At 35.7% G+C, this 25,245-nt stretch overlaps 1 protein-coding gene across 1 annotated transcript in view; it reads left to right on the forward strand.

Moving 5' to 3' along the window:
• Positions 1-25,245, forward strand: part of LOC150096257 (beta-taxilin-like) — a 138,997-nt gene that overhangs the window by 103,423 nt on the left and 10,329 nt on the right. The window contains exons 7-8 of the mRNA XM_090408837.1: positions 102-197; positions 21,660-21,786. Of these exons, the coding sequence (XP_090264963.1) occupies positions 102-197; positions 21,660-21,786 (223 nt within the window). The remainder of the gene's footprint in view (positions 1-101; positions 198-21,659; positions 21,787-25,245) is intronic.

The raw sequence follows: 25,245 nt of genomic DNA on the forward strand, positions 1-25,245 counted from the left end.
CACTATGTGCTGTTTAATTGTATCTTAGTTAAGTATGATAGTTTATATATATATATATATATATATATATATATTTTATTTATTTATTATTTTTTTTCCAGACCTCCAAGAAAATAAAAAAGCTAGAGAAAGAGACAGGACGATGGAAACAAAAATGGGAGAATAGTAATCGTGCACTAATCGAAATGGCAGAAGATGTAAGTATAACAAAACATAATTGACATAAATATTGGAAATTAACATTATTGTAATAAGTTTAGGAATAAAAACAAAAATATTGTTGATAGTTATTTTTATTTTTTATAGTTATTTACAGTCAATTTGCATGAGAATATAAATTAATGGCTTAACTCTCATCCATGTTTCCTCTAGTCCAATTGGAAGAACAACATTCTTCCAATTGGACTAGAGGGAACATGGATGAGAGAAAAGACCTGCATTCAGTTCTCATCGTGATGAGAGGACTCTTCATATGGGCTTTTTCAATTGAAAGTGAATTTGCCCAAGTTTCTGGGAGCAGGGTTTTTTCCCCTCCCAGAAACTTGAGTTTTTCATCTTGCTTACAGGCAAATTGGCCATGAGGATACATGCAATGCAATGTATCCTCATGGCATGCAATACACATGCCTAGTAACTGTGTATTGCATGCAATACACATGCCTAGTAACTGTGCATGCAAAATTTTTGCTTTCAGAATTTCTAATTTACAGTTAATAATTTTTTAATGTACTACAAAAACGAATTATATGATAAATCATATTTGCCACCTATTTTATTTAGTAATTTCTCCAGTGTCTCCTCTCCAATATTACTCTAACCCATTCCAATTTTCTAATTAATTACTTTTAGTTCTATGCTGTGTGAGCAAACTAATGCTGATGTCAGCAAATTGCAGAGACAAATTTGTTTAGAGTGACAGTACAGTCACTTGGACTCGTTCAATGAGCGACAGATTTTTGTAGCTATGCAGATTTAAGTGAATTAATTTAGGGCTCACAATTTTACAGGTTATAGCCAGATAGCATCATTAATATGAGAAGTATTACATTAGCAGTTTTAGTGCATTAAACCTTCAAAATGACACTGTCAAAATTTAAGCATTAATGAACTGCAAATTCATTTAAATTTCAGTACCTGGACAAATGTGATATAATGTGTGTATAAACTGCATGTAATGCAGTATTTAAGTAGCTGAAGGAGTAAGCATTTAGGTTGCTCTTATAGAAATATTTAGAATGCAGTGTGCAACAAAGATCTGTAGTCACCAATTTTAGGGCATGAAATTAAGAGTTTGTGGCTTGTGACTCATTGTAAAAAAAAAAGTAAGAATTTCAGTAAGTGTATACAAGAGGAAATTACGTAATCTTGTGATAGTGTCAAACAGAAGTTTTTTTTTTTTTTTTTTTTTTTTTTTTTTTTTTTTTTTTTTTTTTAAACCAGTTTGCTGTCATGAATTTTCTGTTTGATCAGCTCTTTTCTAAGATTTTTATTTTACCTTGTTATTTTCTTAAAGGTAAAAAGAAGTTACTGGAAGGATGACCCCACATAAGCCTGTAAGGAATGTGTATAAACAGCCAGGGAGATCAGCGATGTTGGCTGATCTTCCTGCCGATCTTAAGAACATTGAAACAAAAATCGAAAAGTCTGCTCAAAAAAAAAGTGCTGTTATTAATCAAACAGAAAACCATAAATCTTTCTCAGCAGCAAAAAAAAATTCATATTTAATTTCACATCAGCCTTGTTTAGCAATGGATCTTCATTGGACCTATCTAGGTAATTATGATAGGAATATTTTTACATATAACTTACGAGGAATTTTACTGAAATTCTGAGTATTGCATATAACAGACAGCCATATTTATGAATAGTTTGGTATGCTATATAGCCAATGTCATAATGTTAAAGAGAGGAATATTTTTTTGGTTGTAAAAGAACACTTGATTTTTTATAGCAAGCTTGAGTTGTTTTCAATGGGTTGGAGCAGTCCACTGCTGGACATAAGTCTTCCCCCAGTTTTCTCCATTCGGTTCTCTTTTTAACATTTCTGATACATGCCAGCAATTATTTCATCTTGCTATCTCTTCTTTGATCTTCCCCTTTGCCTACTATGCATGCAGTTGTTACTTTATTTTCTTCTCTAGGTAGCTTTCACTGTCATATGTAATTACTGGTAGGACACATTGGGCAAAAGCTTTTCTCTTCAAACTAGTTGGAATATTGCCTTTGAAGATATCATTCATCCTCCCAAAAGCCATCCACCCTTGTATCTTTCTTTTTATTTCTTCTATTTGTAAATTTTTGATTAAGATTTTTCCCAGTTAAACATATGAATCTACTCTCTCCACTTTTACATCTCCCAATATAATCCCAAATTAATTCTGTTCGCCCTAACGATGAAGATTCTATCATTCATCCAGTGATCTGGAACAAATCAGAAAACGTTTTTAGATGCTATGATGTACTGGAGAGAATTGTGGAATCATCAGAAACTATCCTTTATCCAGTTCATTTTAATACTAAACTTAGCTATAACATATGTAACATAATATCTAATTGTCACTCTTCAGCTATCCATCTTTAGTGTTCATAAGATCATGTCCATGTGACTAAACACAGAACTTTTTCAAGTCATTTCAGGCCTCCGATAAGTGGGGTGATGGTAGTCTCACACCAGACAATGAAATTTATCTCCCACATAAAGACGATTACAAACATCCATGCCCATTGCATGATTTGAACCTGCATATTGTTGACTATAAAGCAGGTACGCTGACCACTTGTCCAAATCAGGCCAGATATGATCGGTACTACTGCAATAATCTATAAGCCTTGTCTGTTCCTAGGATTGTATATACTCCATCTGATGCATCATTCTGTTACTTATTACTTTTTTGTAAATCTTTTGTATATTGCTGATAATGGACCTGTAATTTTTTTTTTTTTTTATTATTATTATTAATGCATTGTTCTGTACCTCTGGGATTGTTCTCTGTTTTAAAGACAGCATGAAGAGTTTTTCCAGGTAATCAGCCACTATCTTTCCTCCAAATGTCAGTAATCTCACTTGGATTCCACTTTCAAGACTGTGTCATCCTCTTATCTCATAACTTTTGACACATCCAGTTCACAACTTTTCTTCAAGTTGATTGATTCTAAAATTTCTTTCTTTGAACTTCTTTATGATCACTGTCTTTCATTCATGTGTTAAGGCGCTTAAGTGTCAGGAGGACATTATGTTGGAAGTTGACAGCATTAAGAAAAGAATAGAAACTATTTTAATGCTTCCAGCATTTCATCTTAGTCACTAAGACATCTTCAGGAAATACAACTAGTGGTTGTAACACACAGAGGCAACAATACCAAATGAAACGCGTGAATATGACCCTAAAGTCTTATCTAGATGGTACACCCTCTATGGGTGTTTGTAGGAGGCCTAGATTTAAATTGGGACTTCTGATGAATAATGTTTTCCAAATTCTGGGAAAATTCTTGCAGTCATATTTGTTTAAATTTGGTTGATTGAGTGTCGCTGCAGATTTCAAAAACAGTCTTTCTTTTTTAAAATTTACTGTGATGAAACATGATGTCCCCACCCCCAGAAGATCCACTGAGTTGTATCCAATACATGGTCTGCATAGTCATAATTGCAGATGTACAATTTGTGTTCATCTAAATGGATAGTGGCTGAAGTAAGCCAAATTGCAGGAACAGGATACTTTATATACTCCAAGCACTAAGACAGGAGGGAGCTGATCTTTGGTAGAACAGATATGGATAGCAAGTTTCTAGTGGGGCTTAAAAGCTGTGCAGAGGTTGTATTTTTTTTTTTTTTTTAAAGTGTTGACTATTTTTTCCTATGTACCCTGGATGTGGGATTGAGGACTGATTATTGTTTTAATTCTGTAAGAATTGTAGACATTGGATAGGAAGGTGTGGATATTGTTGAGTTCTGTTGAGAGGTTCCACCTGAATAAAGATTGTAGGCTCTATTGGTTTTAATGATGCCATATTGTTGAGAGGGTTGGTGCTGGTGGGGAAGTTTGTGAATGTATCTGCCTGTGTGAGCAGGTTTCTGTATTCAGTGAAGGAGGGCGTTTGATTTTTGATTAATTTTTGATCAAATATGAGGGCATGAGAGGGCATTTGGAAGGCGTGTTACTAAAGTGTCCAAGAAGGGTAAACTATTATTATGTTCCTTTTCCATCATAAACTGGATTCTTGGTGTAGACTACTGAGGTGATAGAAGGAGTCTAATGCCTGAGCCATGAGGCCAAATAGACAACACACCATCTCCATATCTTAGTCAGATAGAAGGTTTGGGGGGGGGGGGGGGTTATGGCTCATTTTTCATGTAAAAATTGGCGAATGGGGATAACCCATGGCAGTTCCCTCTTTGTTTGTAAATTTTTTTCTTCCAAGAAAAATAGCCAGAAATGATGGCAAAGGAAAAGAGATCTAAAATATCAGAAGGAAAAATGTTTTATGAGTGTTAAGGTGTCATTCAAGGGAATATTGGTAAACAGTGAGGTGGTGTCAAAGCTTACCAATATATCTGTATTATTTAAAGTTAGATTTTCAAGAGGTTTTAAAATGGTTAATTAAAAAAAAAAAAAAAAAATAGGATGTGGTATGACCAGTAAGTGGGGAGAGTAAGAGTTCTAGCTGTTTTGACAATTTGTAGCATGAAACATCAATAGCATCTACTCTGAGATTTCTCTACCTATATCCCACTAGATTATGATTCAACAAAATGCAGGTCAAAAAATTAAAAAGTATCTTCCTACCACCTGACATAAAAAATAAAAAAAAAACTCAAACCCTTCGGTTCTTATCCCCCTCTCCCTTTCACTGGTCATACCATATCCTATTATGTGTATGTATATATATATATATATATATATATATATATATATATATATATATATATATATATATATATATATATATAAACCACTGGAGATCACAGATAAGAGAATTCTGCAGAAAAGTGGAGTGAACGGATAGTATCATTAGAACTGTGTTAAAAAAAAAAAAAAATTAGAGATATTAGAAAAGAACTTGAAATTATTAATATTCATGCATGCTTTAAAGCAGAGTTAATCTAAAATTATATGATCATTAATTTAAACAGAATAGGAGACGAATGGTTAGCAAAACAAGTGCTTAAAAGCAAACATGGTAGGAAAAGGACCCTCAAATGGTAAGGATGTTTTAAAAGATCAAAATGTGATATATATATGATCAAATCAGACATTAAAAAGGATTTAAAACAGTTTTGTAGAAAATTGTTGATAGGAAACAGTGCCCCTAATATATTAATACATTCACACTGAGTTATGTAATGTGTTGCACATCAAGTAGGAGCTTGCTTGATCGCATATCATGTCCCTATCAAGTGGGTGCATTTTTAGAAATCTGTCAGTATCTTATTTCAAGTCTCTCTCTCTCTCACACACACACACACAAAACCCTGAGCATTTTTTTAAAAATAATTATGCATTTCAAGTCTCTCTCTCTCACACACACACACATAAAACCCTGAGCATTTTTTTAAAAAATAATTATGCATGACAAAAATCACTTAGGGAACTATATATATATATATATATATGTGTGTGTGTGTGTGAATTTTCAATTTTATGATTATAGAGGACTGCATAATCTACAAAAGAGTGAGATAAAACAAAGTTGTTATTTTTATTTGTAATTTTATTAAGTTTAGCAATAATAAGGTTACACTGCATATACTAGTAGTCCAAAAAGCTGTTACCACTTATTTTCTACAACGAATTGTTTTTTATAACATAATAAAAAGTTGCTTTGAGAAAAGTGGATAAGACATGCTATTTTGTGTGCTTGAATTATTGATTCATTGAACTTGTGGTGATTAACATTAATGATGCTAAATGTTAAAATAGGGGGTCTCAGTAACTGAAAATAAGTCAAACATCGTGTACCAAATCAAGTCACTGTTACTTGTTTAAAATAATCTGATATCATTGATTTCATTTCCAAAAGAAAATTCTAATCACTGTAATATTATATTTCATGAATATTTTTGTATGGAGTAAAGTCTTGGGCACATTAACAAATTTCAAAATGCAGAATTTGCATAATATCGTATTCTTTTTTACTCATCATCATCATCAAAATCCTGTACACCCCTTGAGGGTACATGGCAGGAATTTGATGATGATGATGATGAGTAAAAAAGTAGTAAAACAGTACTACATGAAAAAATTACATCATTACTAACTTCCTATCTACAATTTTCCTCCAAATCAGTCTGTTACTTGTCAAGACTAAAACATTATCAGATCTTATATTTCTATCGTCTAAGGCACTTTGTACCTTATCAATCCACCTATATCTTGGTCTTCCTCTGGGTCGTTTTCCTGCCAACCTGGCAGAGAACACTTGTTTTGCTAATCTTTCCTCTCCCATTCTATTTAAGTGACCATACCATCTGAGATTAGCTCTGCTAACGCATTCCTGGATGCTGACAATGTCAAGTTCTTTCCTAATATCCTCATTTTTAATATGATATTGCCATAGGTGCCATCTGTTCACGCCTCTAATCTTTCTCAGGACTCTCATATCTGCGGTCTCTAGTCTTTGGTCAAGTGTTTTACTTCTGACCCAGCTCTCAGATCCATAAGTTAAAATTGGTTTGAACACAGTCTTGTATACAGCTAATTTAGTGTTCCGACTAATTTCTTTCTTATTCCATATGAATTTATTCAATTGACTTCCCACGATACCAGCTTTGCTGATTCTGTTGTCTATTTCTATATTTAGTTTACCATCTTCAGTAAAAATTGTGCCTAAGTAGCTGAAATGTTTTACTTGTTCCACAGGTTCTCCATTCACAACACAGTTGACATTTTCAATGATTCTGCCTATTTTCATTGTCTTTGTCTTTTTATTGCTGACCTTCATACCATATCTATTACAACAGCTATTCAATTTAGTCAGAGAATCTTGCAGACTTGTAGCGGATTTATTTAGAAGTATAACATCATCCGCATAAAGCAAAGAGCTGACATTAACATCTCCAATTTTGATATTAGGTTTAATACCACATTCCTTCATAATGTGATCCATATAGATAATGAATAACAGAGGGGATAATGTACATCCTTGTCTCACACCAGATTTAACATTAAACCATCTTCCTGTACTTCCTTCAATTCTAACTGCTGACTCACAACTCAAATAAAGACTAAGTATTGCTTGATATAATGCTCCATTGACACCACATAACTGCAGCGTATTGAATAGCTTCTCTCTTGGCACCTTGTCATATGCCTTTTCCAAATCGACAAAACTTAAATACAGATCCTTGTTATATTCCCATGCTTTCTCGACTATTTGTCGTAAAGTGAAGATCTGATCCTGACAGCCTCTAATTGGGCTGAATCCAGCTTGTTCTTCACCAAGCTTTTCTTCCACAATTCTTCTCAACCGTTTCTCAAGTATACTTGCATAGATCTTGCCAGGAACACTCAGAAGGGAAATACCTCTGTAATTCTCACATTGTTTTATTTCCCTTTTTATATATGGGTACTATGAGAGCTCTACTCCAATCATCGGGAATTCATCCCTCTGTCCAGGTTTTCTGAACTATGCAGTGCAGCCACTGTAAGACTCTTATACCACCATACTTCAGCATTTCTGGTCGAATATCATCTACTCCTGCTGCCTTTCCACATTTCAAGCCTTTGATGGCTTTTTCTACTTCAAGTATGGATATGTATTCCTGACTGCATGCCTGGTCAGTGTTTTTTATCACTGTGCTGTCATCACTGCTTGTTTCATTTAGCAGTTTTTCAAAGTAATTACTCCATACTTCAAGGATATCTTTTTCTCCTGTTTTCATGTCACCTTTATCATCTCTAACTCCTTTTACAGCACTCTTTCCTCCATTCCTAAGCTTCTTCAACAACCTCCAGAATATTTTGCCACCTTCTTGATATTTATTTTCTATATTCTTGCCAAAGTCCTCCCATGACTTTTGTTTAGCTAGTTTTACACACTGTTCAGCTTTCTTACATTTGTCTCTGTATTCTGTAAGAGTAAAAGCTGACTTATTTGCCAGGAACTTTTGATATGCTTTCTTCTTTTCATTCACTGCCTCTTTAACTTCCTGTGTCCACCAGGGAGTTCTGATTTTTTTATCCTTGCACACAACCTCACCACATGCCTCTCTGGCAGAATCAATCAATGTTTCCTTCAGAGTTTGCCACTGAATCTCCAAGGTTTGATTCCTGTTCTCAAACTCTTTCATTTTCTTTTCAATAATATTTCTGTATTTTAGTCTACAGTTCATATCTGAGAGCTGCTCAACTTTTATTCGCTTTAAAACTTTCTTACAAGTTATTCTTTTCAATATGAAATTCAATTTTATCCTGCTCAAGACTAAATAGTGATCACTTCCAATTTCAAATCCTCTGTACACTCTGGTGTCCTGCACCAGGGAGAAAACATCACTATCAACAATAACATAGTCAATGAGACTTTTCTTATTCCTAGCCTCTTCTCTCCATGTGAATTTGTGCACATTTTTATGTTGGAACATGGTGTTAGTAATAACAAGTCCATGTCCTGAGCAGAAATCCAACAGATATTTGCCATTATTATTAGCTTTGCTCTTTTCTCCAAATTTTCCCAAAATATTTTTGTATGTCTCACAATCATTTCCTACTCTACTATTTATATCCCCAACAAGGACCAACTTTTCCTTTTTCATTGTGTCAGTTGCTTTTTCTAAAGCCTCAAAAAATTCCTCCACTTCTACCTTAGTAGAACCTTCTGTGGGACCATAGGCACAAATAAGTCTCATTGTCCAGTTCCCCATTCTCATATTTGCCCACATTACTCTACTTGAGACTGACTGCCATTCAAGAAGATTAGCCTCGTATTTTGTGTTGAATACTATGGCTACTCCTTCTTTTCCTTGATTGTCATTGCCTGAATATAACATTTTGTATTTATTGCTCAGAAAGATCTCACCAGTTTTGGTCTTTTTTGTTTCAGTCACCCCTATTATGTCGATCTGGTACTTATCTAATTCCTCAGCTAGCTCCATTTCTTTGCCATTCAGGCTTCTTACGTTGATAGTACCGATCTTTAACTCTGGTGATGTTGAGTTGGGGTTTGTTTTCAGATTTGTTCCAGTAGCTGACTTTTCGCTGTTCGCCCTGGTTCCCTGGCGAAAACAACGGGGGCCTTGTTTATCCGGGCGACGCCCCAGCCGGCATGAAATTTTGTCATGTTGTACCATCATTTTTTATTTTGGTTTAACCAATAAGAATACAATTTGGTCGGCTAAATCCCAAATTGCCAGCCCATCCTCGTTCGTTCAGTATCAAAGTAGATACCCAACAGGGTGCACCACGAGAAGGTGAGGATTGGACATTAGGTCAGAAGCCCTGGATGGTTCTCCGCATTCCTTTAAAGGCTATGTGGAGGTCTCCTCTCAGTTATACAGCTTTGACCCTTAAGCACCTCTTTTTTACTCTAGGTGATTTTAAAAAAAATACAGAGAGATCAAAGGATAAGTGAGAAGACTTCTTGGAAGTAAACTTCAAAAACTTAAAAATCATTTTGAAATGCATTGTTAGGAAACTGTATTGGATTTATTGCTAAGATAAAATGTCTCATTTGTTTGTGTTTGTATGGTATTGTGGAGGCATGTTATTTGCTTTATATAGTCAGGTTGATTCCATATGGTGTAAATGGGTCATTATATCAAGCAATACATAGTCTCTACTTAAGTTGTAAATCAGCAGTTAGAAGTGAAGGAGGTACAGGATAAGTCAGGTGTGCAACAAGGGTGTCATTCATCATCTATATGGATCACATTATGAAGGAAAGCAGTATTAAACCTGATATCAAAATTGGAGATGTTAATCTCAGCTGTTTACTTTATGCAGATGATGTTATACTCCTAAATGAATCCAGGGAAAATCTGTAGAATTAGCTGACCAAATTGAATAACTGCTGTAACAAATTTGGCATGAAAATCAGCATTAAAAAGACAATGAAAATAGGCAGAAACATTAAAAATATCAGTTCATCCTAAATGGAGAACCAATAGAACAAAACATTTCAGCTTTTTAGTGAAGATGGCAAATTAAATTTGGAATAGACAGCAGAATTAGCAAAGCTGGTATGGTAGGAAGTCAACTGAATTTATATGGAATAAGAGAGAGATTAGTCAAAACACTAAACTAGCTGTATACAAGACAGTGTTCAAACCAATGGATCTGAGAGCTGGGTTAGAAATAAAACTCTTGATCAACGACTGGAGATCACAGGTATGAGAGTCCTGAGAAAGATTAGGGGACTGAACAGATGGCACCAGTGGCAGTATAATATTAAAAATGAGGAAATTATGAAAGCACTTGAGATTATTAGCATTCAGGAATGTGTCCCAGGTGGACACAATCTTGAATTACTCCTGGTGTTACACCTGATATCTTAAGAATGTAGAATTCTCAGCTATCATGGTGTAATATGAAGAGAAATAAATTAAAAACCCTGCATAAAAGCTAATAGCTAATTTAAATGAATTATTTAAAAGAAAAGGAAATATTCTTGCATCCAATAAAATATATAAAAAGTAAAGGTGTTTGTTAAACTAACTAACAAAAGAAAGAGTATATTAATAGTGTGATATGATTTAAAAGAGAAAATTTTACTAAATAAGACAGAAAAGGATTATTCATAAAATATGGTATGCGAGAGGCTAGAGATTAAAATATTAAGTAAATTCATAGAGAAAATTTGAAAGGGGATTAAGTTAGAGGCTAGCACAAGAAAAACAACAGAAAATCGCTTAGGGCCGATTTCCTAATTGAGACATTGTTTGGCTCGCTGACCAAAGGACGTTTGGCAGAAAAACACCACCCTAATTGGTCGGTGAAGTAAAATCAAGAAGGGGCGGAGAAAAGAAGTTAAAAAAGGTGCCGTTAGGAGAGCAGGTATAAAAGGGTTGGGAACCCCCCCCCCCCCTCCCAAGGGACTTTTTGGTTTTTGTTTTGGTTCTGTTCCCGAGGAGTTCTCTACGAGCTCAGTGGCATGGGTTTCACGCCGTTTTCCTTAGTGGAGATTGGGGTTATATCTCCGTCGTCACAACATGGAAACAAAAGTGAGCGGGATTTCGATTCCGGATTTCCTATGTAAGAAGCGAAGAATGCCATAGAGTCAAAGAAAAGGAAACATATTCTTTGTGTTTCAACTTCAGTGACAACCACGAGAAAGGGAAAGCCATAAAGATATCGATATCCACGTCGCGAGTCGCACAGCCGTCATATAGATGATTCAAAGTGTGTCCTAAGTTACGAGAGGTTAAGACCGCGTAAGCAAAGTTCAATTCCAAAAGGAACGTAGGAGAAGCAGATTATCGGAGAGGTTATACCAAGCTAGTTCAATCAGAAAAAGGTAAAGGCCCATATGAAAAACTCAAGAAAGAAAGGTACTGCAAAATATATCTAATGTTAACTAAAATTTGTCTGTAATAGGTATCATTATTCTAATACGGAACTGTTGAAGTGACCATGGAAAATTTATACTAGGACTTTAGTATCTGACAGAATATATTAAAAGTAAGCTGGCTAGTGTTAATGTTATATGAATAATTAAGTGTCCTGAGAATTTTGCATGTCTATTGTAATGTATAGGAAAGTTAAAATGTCATAGTTGTGTGTTAGTGCAGTAAAAGGTTTAGTTAATCTACTTAAGTTTGGATAGTTAAATAGTGTGAATTAATCTTATATGTCCGGGTCAAATGAATTTATGTGTTGAATGTATATGGCGGCATGATCGTAATACCCATTATTGGATCATAGCCTAATTACTTGTAATAAGTTAATGTTAGTTTGTAAGTATTTAGTTTAGCATTGAATTGAGTAATAACAAAAATTGAATTGTACCATGTTAAAGTTTTTAATAAACCTTTTGTCCAATGATAAAACAGTTGTCTGAAATTGCTGTCCGATGCACCACTTGAAAAATTACAAACCTAATCACGCGGGAAATTAATGTGTTAAGAAGCGAGATAAAGTGTCACGACTGCAACATTGTTTCACTTTCAGACATATTTGAGTTCTTTCTCCTTGTTTTTATATATAATATATCAAACTAAATATCCCAAAAGGCGCAGTATAAATACAAATATTAGGGGTACTAAGGGGAGAAATAACTTAAGTATTAGTAAAATTTTTGGTGATATCTCGTGCGTAGATAATAGAAGAACATAGATAAGAGGAAATTACTAGATAGAATAAAAATCATAAATTGGGACACAACACTGGGAACTAATCCCAGGTGGCATGGCCACTTCAATGGGAGAGGAAAGATTAGCTAAACAAGTGTTCTTTGCCAGCATGGCAGGGAAAAGACCCAGAGGAAGACCAAGATGTAGATGGATTGATGCATTAAAAAGTGCCTTAGAAGACAGAAATATAAGATCCAATAATATTGGAATGTTGACAAATAACATGCTAGGCTGGAGGGATTATAAAGATAATCCCTCCAGACTAGCATCTTAAATATAAAGAGCCAATAGGCTTCATTTCGGCGATATAAATATTATTTAAATTAAGGGGATATTAAATCCCACATTGTTTTAAAACCGAATTCGGTTTTAAAATAATGTGGGAATTAATATCCCCTTAATTTAAATAATATTATTATTATTGTTATTATTAAGAGAGACCTCCAGGGAGTCAGAGACTCATTGAGGGAGGCCACATACTACACACATCAGCTATCATACTTATTCTTGAATTCATTCACACTGCTTGCACTCACAACATCCAATGGCAATCCATTCCAATCACGCACCACCCTCTGAGAGAAAAATCTAGCCCTCACACCCTTCTTGGTGGCCTTCATTCTCAGCATCCAAGGATTCCTTTCTGAACCCTCAATAAATTGAAAAATTCCAACAATTGAAATCCTGTATGACCCTTTCAGAAGTTCATCATCATCAAATTCCTGACGTTTACCCTCAAGGGGTGTACAGGATATGATAGTACTACATGAAAAATTTACATCATTAAGAGTCCTGAGAATTTCTTATTCTCAGGACTCTCATATCTGTCGTGTCTAGTCTTTGGTCAAATGTTTTACTTCTGACCCAGCTCTCAGATCCATAAGTTAAAATTGGTTTGAACACTGTCTTGTATACAGCTAATTTAGTGTTTTGACTAATTTCTTTCTTTCTTATTCCATGTAAATTTATTCAGTTGACTTCCTACCATACCAGCTTTGTTGATTCTGCAATTTTCCTACCTACAATTTTCTGCCAAATCAGTCTGTTACCTGTCAAAGCTACAACATTGTCAGATCTTATATTTATATATCTATCTTCTAAGGCATTTTTTACCGTATCAACCATATCACCTATATCTTGGTCTTCTGCTGGGTCTTTTTCCTGCCAACCTGGCAGAGAACACTTGTTTGGCTAATCTTTCCTCGCCCATTCTGTTAAGTGACCATACCATACCACCTGAGAATAGCTCTGCTAACGCATTCCTGGATGCTGACATTGTCAAGTTCTTTCATAATATCCTCGTTTTTAATATGATATTGCCATTGATGCCATCTGTTCACGCATTTGACCAACATGTCAAATGTTGGTCAAAAACATTTGACCAACATTTGACATGTTGGTCAAATGTTGGTCAAATGCGTGAACAGATGGCATCAATGGCAATATCATATTAAAATTTGATATTGCCATTGATGCCACACATTTGTCAACATTTGACCAACGACTAGACTCTCATATCTGTGGTGTCTAGTCTTTGGTCAAATGTTTTACTTCTGACCCAGCTCTCAGATCCATAAGTTAAAATTGGTTTGAACACTATCTTGTATACAGCTAATTTAGTGTTTTGACTAATTTCTTTCTTATTCCATATAAATTTATTCAGTTGACTTCCTACCATACCAGCTTTTTTGATTCTGTTGTCTATTTCTATATTTAATTTATCATCTTCACTAAAAATCGTGCCTAAGTAGCCGAAATGTTTTACTTGTTCTATAGGTTCTCCATAAACAATGCAGCTGATATTTTCAATGCTTCTGCCTATTTTCATTATATTTGTCTTGTTATTGCTGACCTTCATACCATATCTATAACAACAGTTATTCAATTTAGTCAGGGAATCTTGCAGACTTGTAGCGGATTTATTTAGAAGTATAACATCATCTGCATAAAGCAAGGAGCTGACATTAACATCTCCAATTTTGATATCATGTTTAATACCACTTTCCTTCATAATGTAATCCATATAGATAATGAATAACAGAGGTGATAATGTACGAGGGCTGTTCAATAAGTAATAAGACTAATTTTACTGTCGCGAAACCACTCATCACAATATTAATTTCTGTGGAATAAAGAAATGTTGCTGTCTGTATTAACAAAAGTGGTTGATAGATGGCGTATAGGGACTGATGTGCCAGAGTGTCACGTGACTAAACGCAAGCTTGTTTCGACGTGCCTACGAGCCGCGATGAGTCGTCGAAATGGAAGTGTCCTTGGAACAGCGTTATGCGATTAAATTTTGTGTGCGTTTGCAAAAATCAGCATCGGACACTTTTAACATGATACGCGAAGCTTTCCACGATGAAGCAATGTCGAGGGAAAGTGTTTTTCGCTGGCATAAAAAATTAAATATAGAAATAGACAACAGAATCAGCAAAGCTGGTATCGTGGGAAGTCAATTGAATAATTTCATATGGAATAAGAAAGAAATTAATCGGAACACTAAATTAGCTGTATACAAGACTGTGTTCAATCCAATTTTAACTTATGGATCTGAGAGCTGGGTCAGAAGTAAAACACTTGACCAAAGACTAGAGACCGCAGATATGAGAGTCCTGAGAAAGATTAGAGGCGTGAACAGATGGCATCAATGGCAATATCATATTAAAAATGAGGATATTAGGAAAGAACTTGACATTGTCAGCATCCAGGAATGCGTTAGCAGAGCTAATCTCAGATGGTATGGTCACTTAAATAGAATGGGAGAGGAAAGATTAGCAAAACAAGTGTTCTCTGCCAGGTTGGCAGGAAAATGACCCAGAGGAAGACCAAGATATAGGTGGATTGATACGGTACAAAGTGCCTTAGACGATAGAAATATAAGATCTGATAATGTTGGAGTCTTGACAAGTAACAGACTGATTTGGAGGAAAATTGTAGATAGGAAGTTAGTAATGATGTAATTTTTTCATGTAGTACTGTCATATCCTGTACACCCCTTGAGGGTACATGGCAGGAAATTGATGATGATGATGATAAAACTTTTAAGGAAGGATGGCAAAATGTGGAAGATCTTGAACGTGAGGGAAGACCTTCAACGTCCATCACAGAGACAATGATCAACACAGCAGCGATTATCATCAAGGAGGATCGCCGAATTACAGTACGCCAGCTGCATGTTGACCTGAGTATTTCTGTGGGAAGTGTTCACTCAATCATGGCTGAACATTTGGGTCTGAAACGTGTTTGCGCCCGATGGATTCCCAAACTCTTGACACCGGAGCAAATGCAGCATCGAGTGGATGTGTGCACAGAATGGAAAGAAAGAGTGGAACAAGAAGGCGACAACTTCTTAAAACGCATCATTACAGCAGCATATGAAGCTTGGTTGTATCACTATGACCCTACAATGAAACAACAAAGCAGTGAATGGAAGCATCCATCTTCGCCTACCCCCAAGAAAGCAAAAACTGTAAAATCAGCTGGTAAAGTTATGACCATAATGTTTTTTGACTACGAAGGCATTGTTTACCAACACGCTGTAGAACCCGGGAATACTGTAAATGGCTCATACTATGCGGATGTTTTACGAACAATGGTACAGCACGTCAAAAGGAAGCGTCCATTGCTGAAGAATGGCTTCTTATTGCACCACGATAATGCAAGGCCACATATTGCTGGTTGTGTAGTGGACATTTTGCAGAAGAACAACATAGATATCCTACCATACCCTCCATACCGTCCTGATCTCGCACCGTGCGATTTCTGGCTGTTTCTTCAGCTCAAGAAACCACTTAGAGGCTGCCATTTCGAAAGCAACAAAGTATGTGTAAAAGCTGCGGAGGCAGTTTTGAAAGAACTCTCAAAAAACGGACTTTCACATGTGTTTAAGAAGTGGACGCAACGTTGGGACAAATGCATCGCGTCTCACGGTAGTTACTTCGAAAAAGACCTTGTAAATGATGACGATTAAAGGTAATCTGTTTTCTGTATAAACATAGTCTTATAACTTATTGAACAGCCTCTGTACATCCTTGTCTGACACCAGATTTAACATTTAACCATCTCCCTGTACTTCCTTCAATTCTAATTGCTGACTTACAACTCAAATAAAGACTAAGTATTGCTTGATATAATGATCCACTGACACCATACAACTGTAGCATTTTGAATAGCTTCTCTCTTGGCACCTTGTCATATACTTTTTCCAGATCTACAAAACTTAAATACAGATCTTTGTTATATTCCCATGACTTTTCAACTATTTGTTGTAAAGTGAAGATCTGATCCTGACAGCCACTATTTGGCCTGAATTCAGTTTGTTCCTCACCAAGCTTCTCTTCCATAAATCTTACCAGGAACACTCAGTAGAGAAATACCTCTGTAATTCTCACAATCAGTTTTATTTCCCTTTTTATATATCGGTGCTATGAGAGCTCTACTCCAATCATCTGGAATTCGTCCTTCTGTCCAGGCCCTCTGAACTATGCAGCGTAGTCAGTGTAAAACTTTTATACCTCCATACTTGAGCATTTCTGGTCTAATATCATCTACTCCAGCTGCCTTTCTACATTTCAGACTTTTGATGACTTTTTCTACTTCAAGCATGGATATGTATTCCTGATTGCATGCCTGGTCAGTATTTTTTATCGCCGTGCTGTCGTCGCTGCTAGTTTCATTTAGCAATTTTTCGAAGTAATTACTCCATACTTCAAGGATATCTTTTTCTCCAGTTTTCATATCACCTTTTACAGCACTCTTTCCTCCATTTCTGAGCTTCAACAACCTCCAGAATATCTTGTCACCTTCTTGATATTTATGTTCTATGTTCTTACCAAAGTCTTCCCATGACACTTTTGTTTAGCTAGTTTTACACAATGTTTAGCTTTAATACATTTGTCTCTGTATTCTCTAAGCGCAAAAGCTGACTTATTTGCCAGGAACTTTTGATATGCTTTCTTCTTTTCTTTCACTGCCTCTTTAACTTCCTGTGTCCACCAGGGAGTTCTAATTTTTCTATCTTTGCAGGCAACTTCACCACATGCTCTCTGGCAGAATCAATCAATGTTTTCTTCAGAGCTCACCACTGAATCTCCAAGGTTTGATTCTTGTTCTCAAACTCTTTCATTTTTTCTTAAATAATGTTTGTATATTTTAGTCTACAGTTGTTCACATCTGAGTGCTGTTCAACTTTTATTCGTTTTAAAACTTTCTTACGTATTCTTTTTTTCAATATGAAATTCAATTTTATCTTGCTTAAGACTAAATGGTGATCACTTCCAATTTTAAATCCTCTGTATGCTCTAATGTCCTGAAGCAGAGAGAAAACATCACTATCAACAATAATATAGTCAAATTTTTTTTTATTCCTTGCCTTTTCTCTCCATGTGAATTTGTGCACATTTTTATGTTGGAACATGGTTTTAGTAATAACCAGTCCATGTCCTGAGCAGAAATCCAACAGGTATTTGCCATTATTATTAGCTCTGCTCTGTTCTATAAATTTTCCCAAAATATTTTTGTATGTCTCACAATCATTTCCTACTCTGCTGTTTAGATTCCCAACAAGGACCAACTTTTCCTTTTTCATTGTGTCAGTTGCTTTTTCTAAATCCTCAAAAAATTCCTCCACTTCTACCTTAGTAGAACCTTCTGTGGGACCATAGGCACAAATAAGTCTCGTTGTCCAGTTCTCCATTCTCATATTTGCCGACATCACTCTACTTGAAATTGCCTGCCATTCAAGAAGATTAGCCTCATATTTAGTGTTGAATACTATGGCTACTCCTTCTTTTTCTTGATTGTTATTGCCTTAATATAACATTTTGTATTTATTGCTCAGAAAGAGCTCACCGGGTTTGGTCTTTTTTTGTTTCAATCACCCCTGTTATGTCGATCTGGTACTTATCTAATTCCTCAGCTAGCTCCATTTCTTTGCCATTCAGGCTTCTTTTGTTTATAGTACCGATCTTCAATTCTGGTGATATTGAGTTGGGGTGTGTTTAGGATTAGTTCCAGGAACTGACTTTAGTGTTCGCCTTGGTTCCATGGCAAAAACAACAAGGTCCTTGGTTAACCAGTCGACGCCCCAGCCGGCATGAAATTTTGCCATGTTTTATCATCATTTTGTATTTTGGTTTAAGCTAATAAGAATACAATTTGGTCGGCTAAATCCCAAATTTCCAGCCCATCCTCGTTCGTTCAGTATCCAGGTAGATACCCAACAGGGTGCACCACAAGAAGGTGAGGATTGGACATTAGGTCAGAAGCCCTGGTTGGTTCTCCGCATTCCTTTAAAGGCTATGTGGAGGTCTCTTCTCACTTATATAGCTTTGACCCTTAAGCACCCCACTCAAGACTGCAAATATTATTGTTCACGTGTGCAAAACCATTGAGATCTAAGAAATTGCCTCTGGCTGGAGCTAATCTCTTTGTCTGAACAACTGGTGTTTTTCTAAATTGAAAATTTATTTGATTTCTAGCTGCGCCACCAAAATTCGTGAATAGGAGATGAATATCCCTCCGAAGAAAAACACTCAGTTAATCACAGAACTTTCCTCTCTTACTTATGATTTAACTATCTGTGAATTAAATATGATTAAATTATGATTAGGTCAGAAGCCCTGGTCGGTTCTCCACATTCCTTTAAAGGCTATGTTTTGGTCTCCTCTCAGTTATACAGCTTTGACCCTTAAGCACCCCTCAGACGATTTCAGAAGTTTGTAAGTCTCAATCATATCAACCCTCTTTCTGCTGTTTGCTAGTGCCTGCAGTCTACAAATTCTCAATCTGTCTTCATAATCAATATTCCACAATCCTGATATAATTTTTAACACTCTCCTTTGTACTCTGTCTTTAATAAATCAGAATCACAACGGAACCCAGGATACCAGACCTGCACACAGTAGTCCAAGTGAAGTCTTATCAAGGCCTTGTAAAGAGGCAAAATAACATCCTTATCTTTACATGTGAACATTCGTTTGCATTGCAATTATCTTTTGAGTTGTATTTGTCAAATGGCTCCCTAAACTTCAACTTGCTATCTATTAACACTCCAAGATCTCTAGCCTAATCCCACCAATATAATACGACATTGGATATCTAATCATGCCGAAGTGAATGACTTTACCTTTACTGACATTGAACTGACACCCATTTTTCCATGCTCACAATTCCAGCAGCATTCCTGATTACCCTACCTATCTTTGCATCATCAGGAAATAACTGTATGTCGCTTGTCAAATCCTTCCCAATATCATTAATGTACAGATTGAATAACAGTGGACCAAGCACTGATCCTTGTGGTACACCACTTGTTACCTTTAACCTTGCAGACTCAGATCCCCTGTATACCACTTTTTGATATCTGTCAGTCAGCCATCCTCTTATCCATCTAATATTGTATAACCCAAACCCATTTTCTCCAATTTATGGAGCAGTCTGCCATTCTGTATTCTGTCAAAATCCTTAGCAAAATCCAAAAGTATCATGGTGTATCCATTCCCCTTGTCTAGTTCAATGGCAACATTGTTATAGAACGTGAGCAAGTTGCTAAAACATGACCTTCCCTTAGTAAATCCATGTTGTTTCTTGCAAAGTAGAGATTCACTGTCAACCCATTTCTGAATGTGGGCCCCTAACCAATTTTTCCAAAATTTTCACGACCACTCCTGAGATACTAATTGGTCGATAATTGGATACATCAGTCTTTGCACCACCCTTGTGCAATGGAATTACCATACATTCCTTCCATTCCTACAGAATCTTCCCTGTTCTGAGACTCATATTAAATATCCTGGTCAAAGGAATGGCCAGTTCTGCTGAACACTCTTTTAGCACACGTGCTGATATTCCATCAATCCCTATTGCTGAATTCTTATTCAGTTTGTGCAACAGCTCTAATGCCTCGACCTCACATGCCTGCGTTTCTTCGTCTAGTGAAGAGGTAACAGTGAGCTCAATGTTGCGTTCACCAGGTTGATAGGTTTTAACGAAATGGGCACTCATTAACTGAACAACCTCTTCTTCATCTATAACCTTCACGCCATCTGGATTTAGAAGAGTTATAATTTCATATTCATTCTTTCTTTTACTTGCATTATCTTAATTATTCGTTACTCACATACACACACACACACACACACACACACTGAAAACAATAGATTTGTTTCTCTACACAGTTTTGGAGTTGATAATAAGTATATGCAACAATTTGTAGTCACACGTCACACAAAAGCATAAGCAGTTTCTCATATCTTGTTCTGTGGACAAGTTCAAAATGAGACAATCTTTACCCAGCAAGAACAAGCTAACTGTTATTCATAATATATTTTCATTATGTATATTATATTAGTATATCATTTGTAGGTAAACATCATAAAATGATAATGTTTATGGAGATTTTTTAACTGCTTTAGTATTAGTTCTAAGAATATTATGAGGGAATCACTTAAGTGTCAATGCTAGATAAATAGGAGGAGACCTCCACGACTTTTACTATACTAAATGAATGAGGATGGACTGATTTTCAGATTTAGCCAACTAAACTGTATTCTGTATTGGCTTAAACCATGATGATACATGTGAAGAAATGTCATGCTGGGGTATTACTTGGCTAAATAATGATCCTCCCACTCCTTTTTATCAGGAAACTAGAGCAAAAGGTTTTCACCTTTTTGCTCTAGTCAGTTAGAACTCTAGCTTAAATCAGAAGGATTTTATGTACCATCAACATAATTATTAATGGAAAAGCAATAGAATTAGAGAAGTACACATTGACATTACTGATGTTATCAACAAATTCATTCTACTTGAAATTGTCTGCCATTCAAGATTATCTTAATGTGTAGTGGTGAATGCTACTGCAGCCCTTTCTTGTCCCTGATCACCATTGTCTGAATATAGCATCTTATAGTTTTTTAAAATAATCTATGTTTCAGTAACACTAGTTATGTCAACATGTACCTCTAATTTTAAAACTTCATATTCCACCCTGTCGAGGTGGTTCTGAGCCATCTAGATGCAGTGAAATAAGAGCAGTTGTGTACTTGTGTCCTATATGTTGGGTTCTTTACTACATCCATTCTGGCCAGCATTTAAGTCTGCACTGGCTGACATCTTCAGAATTCTTTCACCCTCATGGAATCCATTCTCCAAAGAGTTGACTCTTCTAAATGTTAAAGGATTAGCTACTCGCTATTAAGTAGCCAGGTAAATCCAAAACTTAAATGCTGCTTTCTGTAATGTTCAATTTATGTCAGTGTTTCAATGAATAATTATTAAGTTTCTAGTTTTAGTTTTTTGTTTCTTTAACAAAATTCTTTAAACAATGATTACTTGTGATTTTTTTTTTATTTATTGCAAATTCCTTTTTCATCAGAAACAAAAACGAGACCAGGAAGTGATGAATGCTAAACAGCGAATTGAATTGCTGGAAAAATTGTGTCGTGCATTACAACAGGAAAGAAATGACTTGCACAGTCAGCTCAAAGTGCACATCCCTTCAGGTATAGTATAGCATATGGGATTTAAAAAATAAATAAAAGAAAGAAATGCAGTTTGCAAATTTTGAAATATAAATCTTTTAATTAAACTCAGGGTAGACATCAATCAGAAATGTATGGAACTACAACAAATCCTTATCCTGTGCATAAGAATTTGTTGCAGTTTGTCTTTAAAGTAGCTTATTTTAAGATATGAAGAGATTAAATTGCTATGAAAAACAGACTTAATGAACATTAACGAAGGATCAATATACAAGAACACAATTCCATTTTGTTCATTGAATTATTGACCAGACTGATCACCTGAGTCGGTTCAGTAGATTTTGTAACAATCATTCATAACATAAAGTAAGTAGACTGTAATGCGTCAGCACTCTGTATCTCAGTTATATTTATGATACAAAGCTCCATTGGTCTTGATGTTATAGCCTGCATTAAGGTGAAATAGAAGATGTGAACCATTTGAGGAACAAGCTAGCAAATGAAGTCTCATAGTATTGATTATAATACCTTGTGAAAAATACTGTGAGGTATTGATTATAATAACATGTTAGTATTTTTTTTTTTTTTAATATGGCAGTTTATTTCCCTGCAGTACAAATCATCAGATGTTTACTTAAGGATCAAAGCCAGATAACTGAAAGGAGATTCCACATCACCTTTAAAGAAGAACTAGAAAGTACCATGTGGACATAATTGTCATTACAGAGACAAAGAAGGATAAAACAGGTGAGATCCTACTAAATAAGTATAGGATGTTATATTTGGACAATTACAATCAATGAAAAGAAGGAGCATGATAGCATTCAACACCAATAAACTTCTAAATTGGAAAGGTAGAGCTATGTGGGCAAACTTCAAAATAGGAAAATAGACAATGAAACTTATTTTCTATAATCCCACAGAAAGTTCTCCTAAGGAAGACATGGAAGAATTTTTTGAGTAATTAGAGCAGGCAGCTGACATAAAGAAAATGGCAAAAATGGTCCTTGTTGGAGATCTAAACAGGGTAAGAAATGTCTAATTATTGTTGTACTTATAATCCCCAGAATAAACAACTTCCCTAATGGAATCTCAGGAAAGCAAGCTTGGCCAAAATTTAATGAATTCATTGAAAACATCAGGATAATTCCACCTGCAGTTGATAACTATGAAAGATTCACTAAATTTCTTTTAGCATCTGGTGAGAAACACATTCTGAGAAGATTCAGAAAGATCTACAGATGCCATGCTGGTCAACTGAAAGTAATATTCTTCTGGCAGAGTATGAATGATGAAACTATCCAGACACTTCTTCTCCCCTCTTGGCATGAAGAAATGAACAACCTCAACTTTAGATCATGTGGCTTAGTCACTGCTCCATCAACTGGGAGGCACCAGCACTACAAACAGGACTTTCTTACTGTGCCTAAGAACAAAAACCTGGCTATCTAATTTTTTCTCCTCAATAATAAATGATGAATGCCTCCCAAAACCTTGTCATGAATCAAAGATAAGCCTTACCAAAACCCAACAAGTCAACTGTAATAACCCTAACAACTACTGCCCTATAGCACTGCTCTGCACTCCTTACAAACTTTTTAAAAGGATTATCCTCCCTAGGATTCCTCCAAAAAATACAAACCATCTTATCCATTGAACAGGCTAGGTTTAGACCTGACAAAAGCTGTTGTGGCCAGATTCTGGCCTTTACAATCTGCATAGAAGTTGGTAGCAAAAGGGTTTTAAAAACAAGTAATGCCTTCATAGACTTATCAGCTTATGACCATATGAAAGAAAGTTTACTGTATAACAGTTAAAATAATCAACTGCAAAAAAAAAAAAAAAAAACCTATTAGAACAGATGCTTTCCAATAGAAAAATAAAGGTTCATCTGAATTCACAAAAAAGCAGACCATGTATTGTGTGGTATGGATTGCTACAAGGATCTGTCATTGTCCTGGCTCTATTCAACCTGTCAAAAATTTATCTACACTGATGACATAGCAATCACCACCCAGACAGCATTTTCCAAAGTCTTGAGGAAACTGAGCAAAGATCTGAGTTTACTATAAAACTACTTTGAAAGTTGAGGACCATCTCCCCTAATTCCAGCAAAACTGTTGTTTCAGCTTTCCACTAAATAACCTTATGATAATAAGGTTATTTAGTGGATTATCCACTTAATAATGCTAAAAGAGAACTAAAAGTCTGCAATAGGACTCTAATCAATGAAAGTAACCTTTCAGCTTAACATGTGAAAATATTTGGAAATTTAGTCAAGAACATCATAAACTAGATCACAGGGCACAAGTTAGGGTTGTAATGCCTCAACTCTTAGAACAGCAACCTTGGCTGTGGTCTTCCCAGTGACAGACCATTGCTCTGCTACTTTAGAGCCGGGTCACTACATGACCCTCGACACACAGCTCAACATAACAATGAGGACCATCTCTGGTACCTTAAGATCTACTTTTCTCCAATGGTTGCCTGTTCTCTCCCACATCACTCCTCCATGCTTGAGAAAAGAAGAAACTCAAAGCAATAAAATCAGGAATAGCATGAGCCTTCCTAGATGTCGGTATATCTCCAGCCTTACCTCCAGATCTAGATCTGGAGGTAAGGTCAGTATATCTCCAGATCTACATCTTGGAACCATTATGTGGAAATACCACATGATAGTTCCAAGGACTGGTGGAGAAGACTCCAGATTGAACTACAAACAAGTGCCTGATTACAGATCCAACTATCAACACCTCTGGAGCCATCTAAACAGATTTAAAACCAGACAAGGTCACTGTGCTTATTTATTACATCTGTGAATTTCATTCACCCTTTTTTTCTTGTGTGTATGTGTGTGGGGGGGGCACTGTGCAGACTATGTATCATATCACTGATGACTACGCTGTGCACTCCTTTCCTGGAGGCCTTAGGAACTTACATTTACTCCCAGATAGTGTGCAATCAATTGACAGAACTGTCAATCCATATACAGTTTTATTCTTTTTTTTTTTTTTTTTTTTTTTATCCATATGCTAAATTATAAGAATTCGGCAATAGTGACTGATAGAATATCAGCATGGATGTGCTCAGCTGAACTTGTTGCATAATTTGAGTCTCAGCACCAGGAAGGAGTGGAAAGAATGTGTGACAATACCATTGCACAAAGACTGATGCATCTAAATATCGACTTATCAGTATCACTGAAGATGTAGTGAAGATTTTGAAAAAGTTGGTAAGAGAGAATATAAATAATCAACAGTATGAATTTACTAAGGGAAGATCATATTTGAGTAACTTGCTTATATTTTGTAATGTTAGTTGAGTTGGTCATGAAATGATACTTGGACTTTGCTAAGACTTTTAACAGGATATAGCATGAAAAGCTGTTATGGAATTAGATTACAAGCTATTAGCTTGGATTAAAGGATGGCCAATTAACATCTCAAAAAGTGGTGTATGTATAGTGGATGTGAGTCTGCA

Source organism: Typopeltis vanoorti, chromosome 19 (genome assembly GCF_054136105.1).
Source record: "Typopeltis vanoorti isolate ZY-2024b chromosome 19, IOZ_Tvanoo_1.0, whole genome shotgun sequence".
NCBI lineage: Eukaryota > Metazoa > Arthropoda > Arachnida > Uropygi > Thelyphonidae > Typopeltis > Typopeltis vanoorti.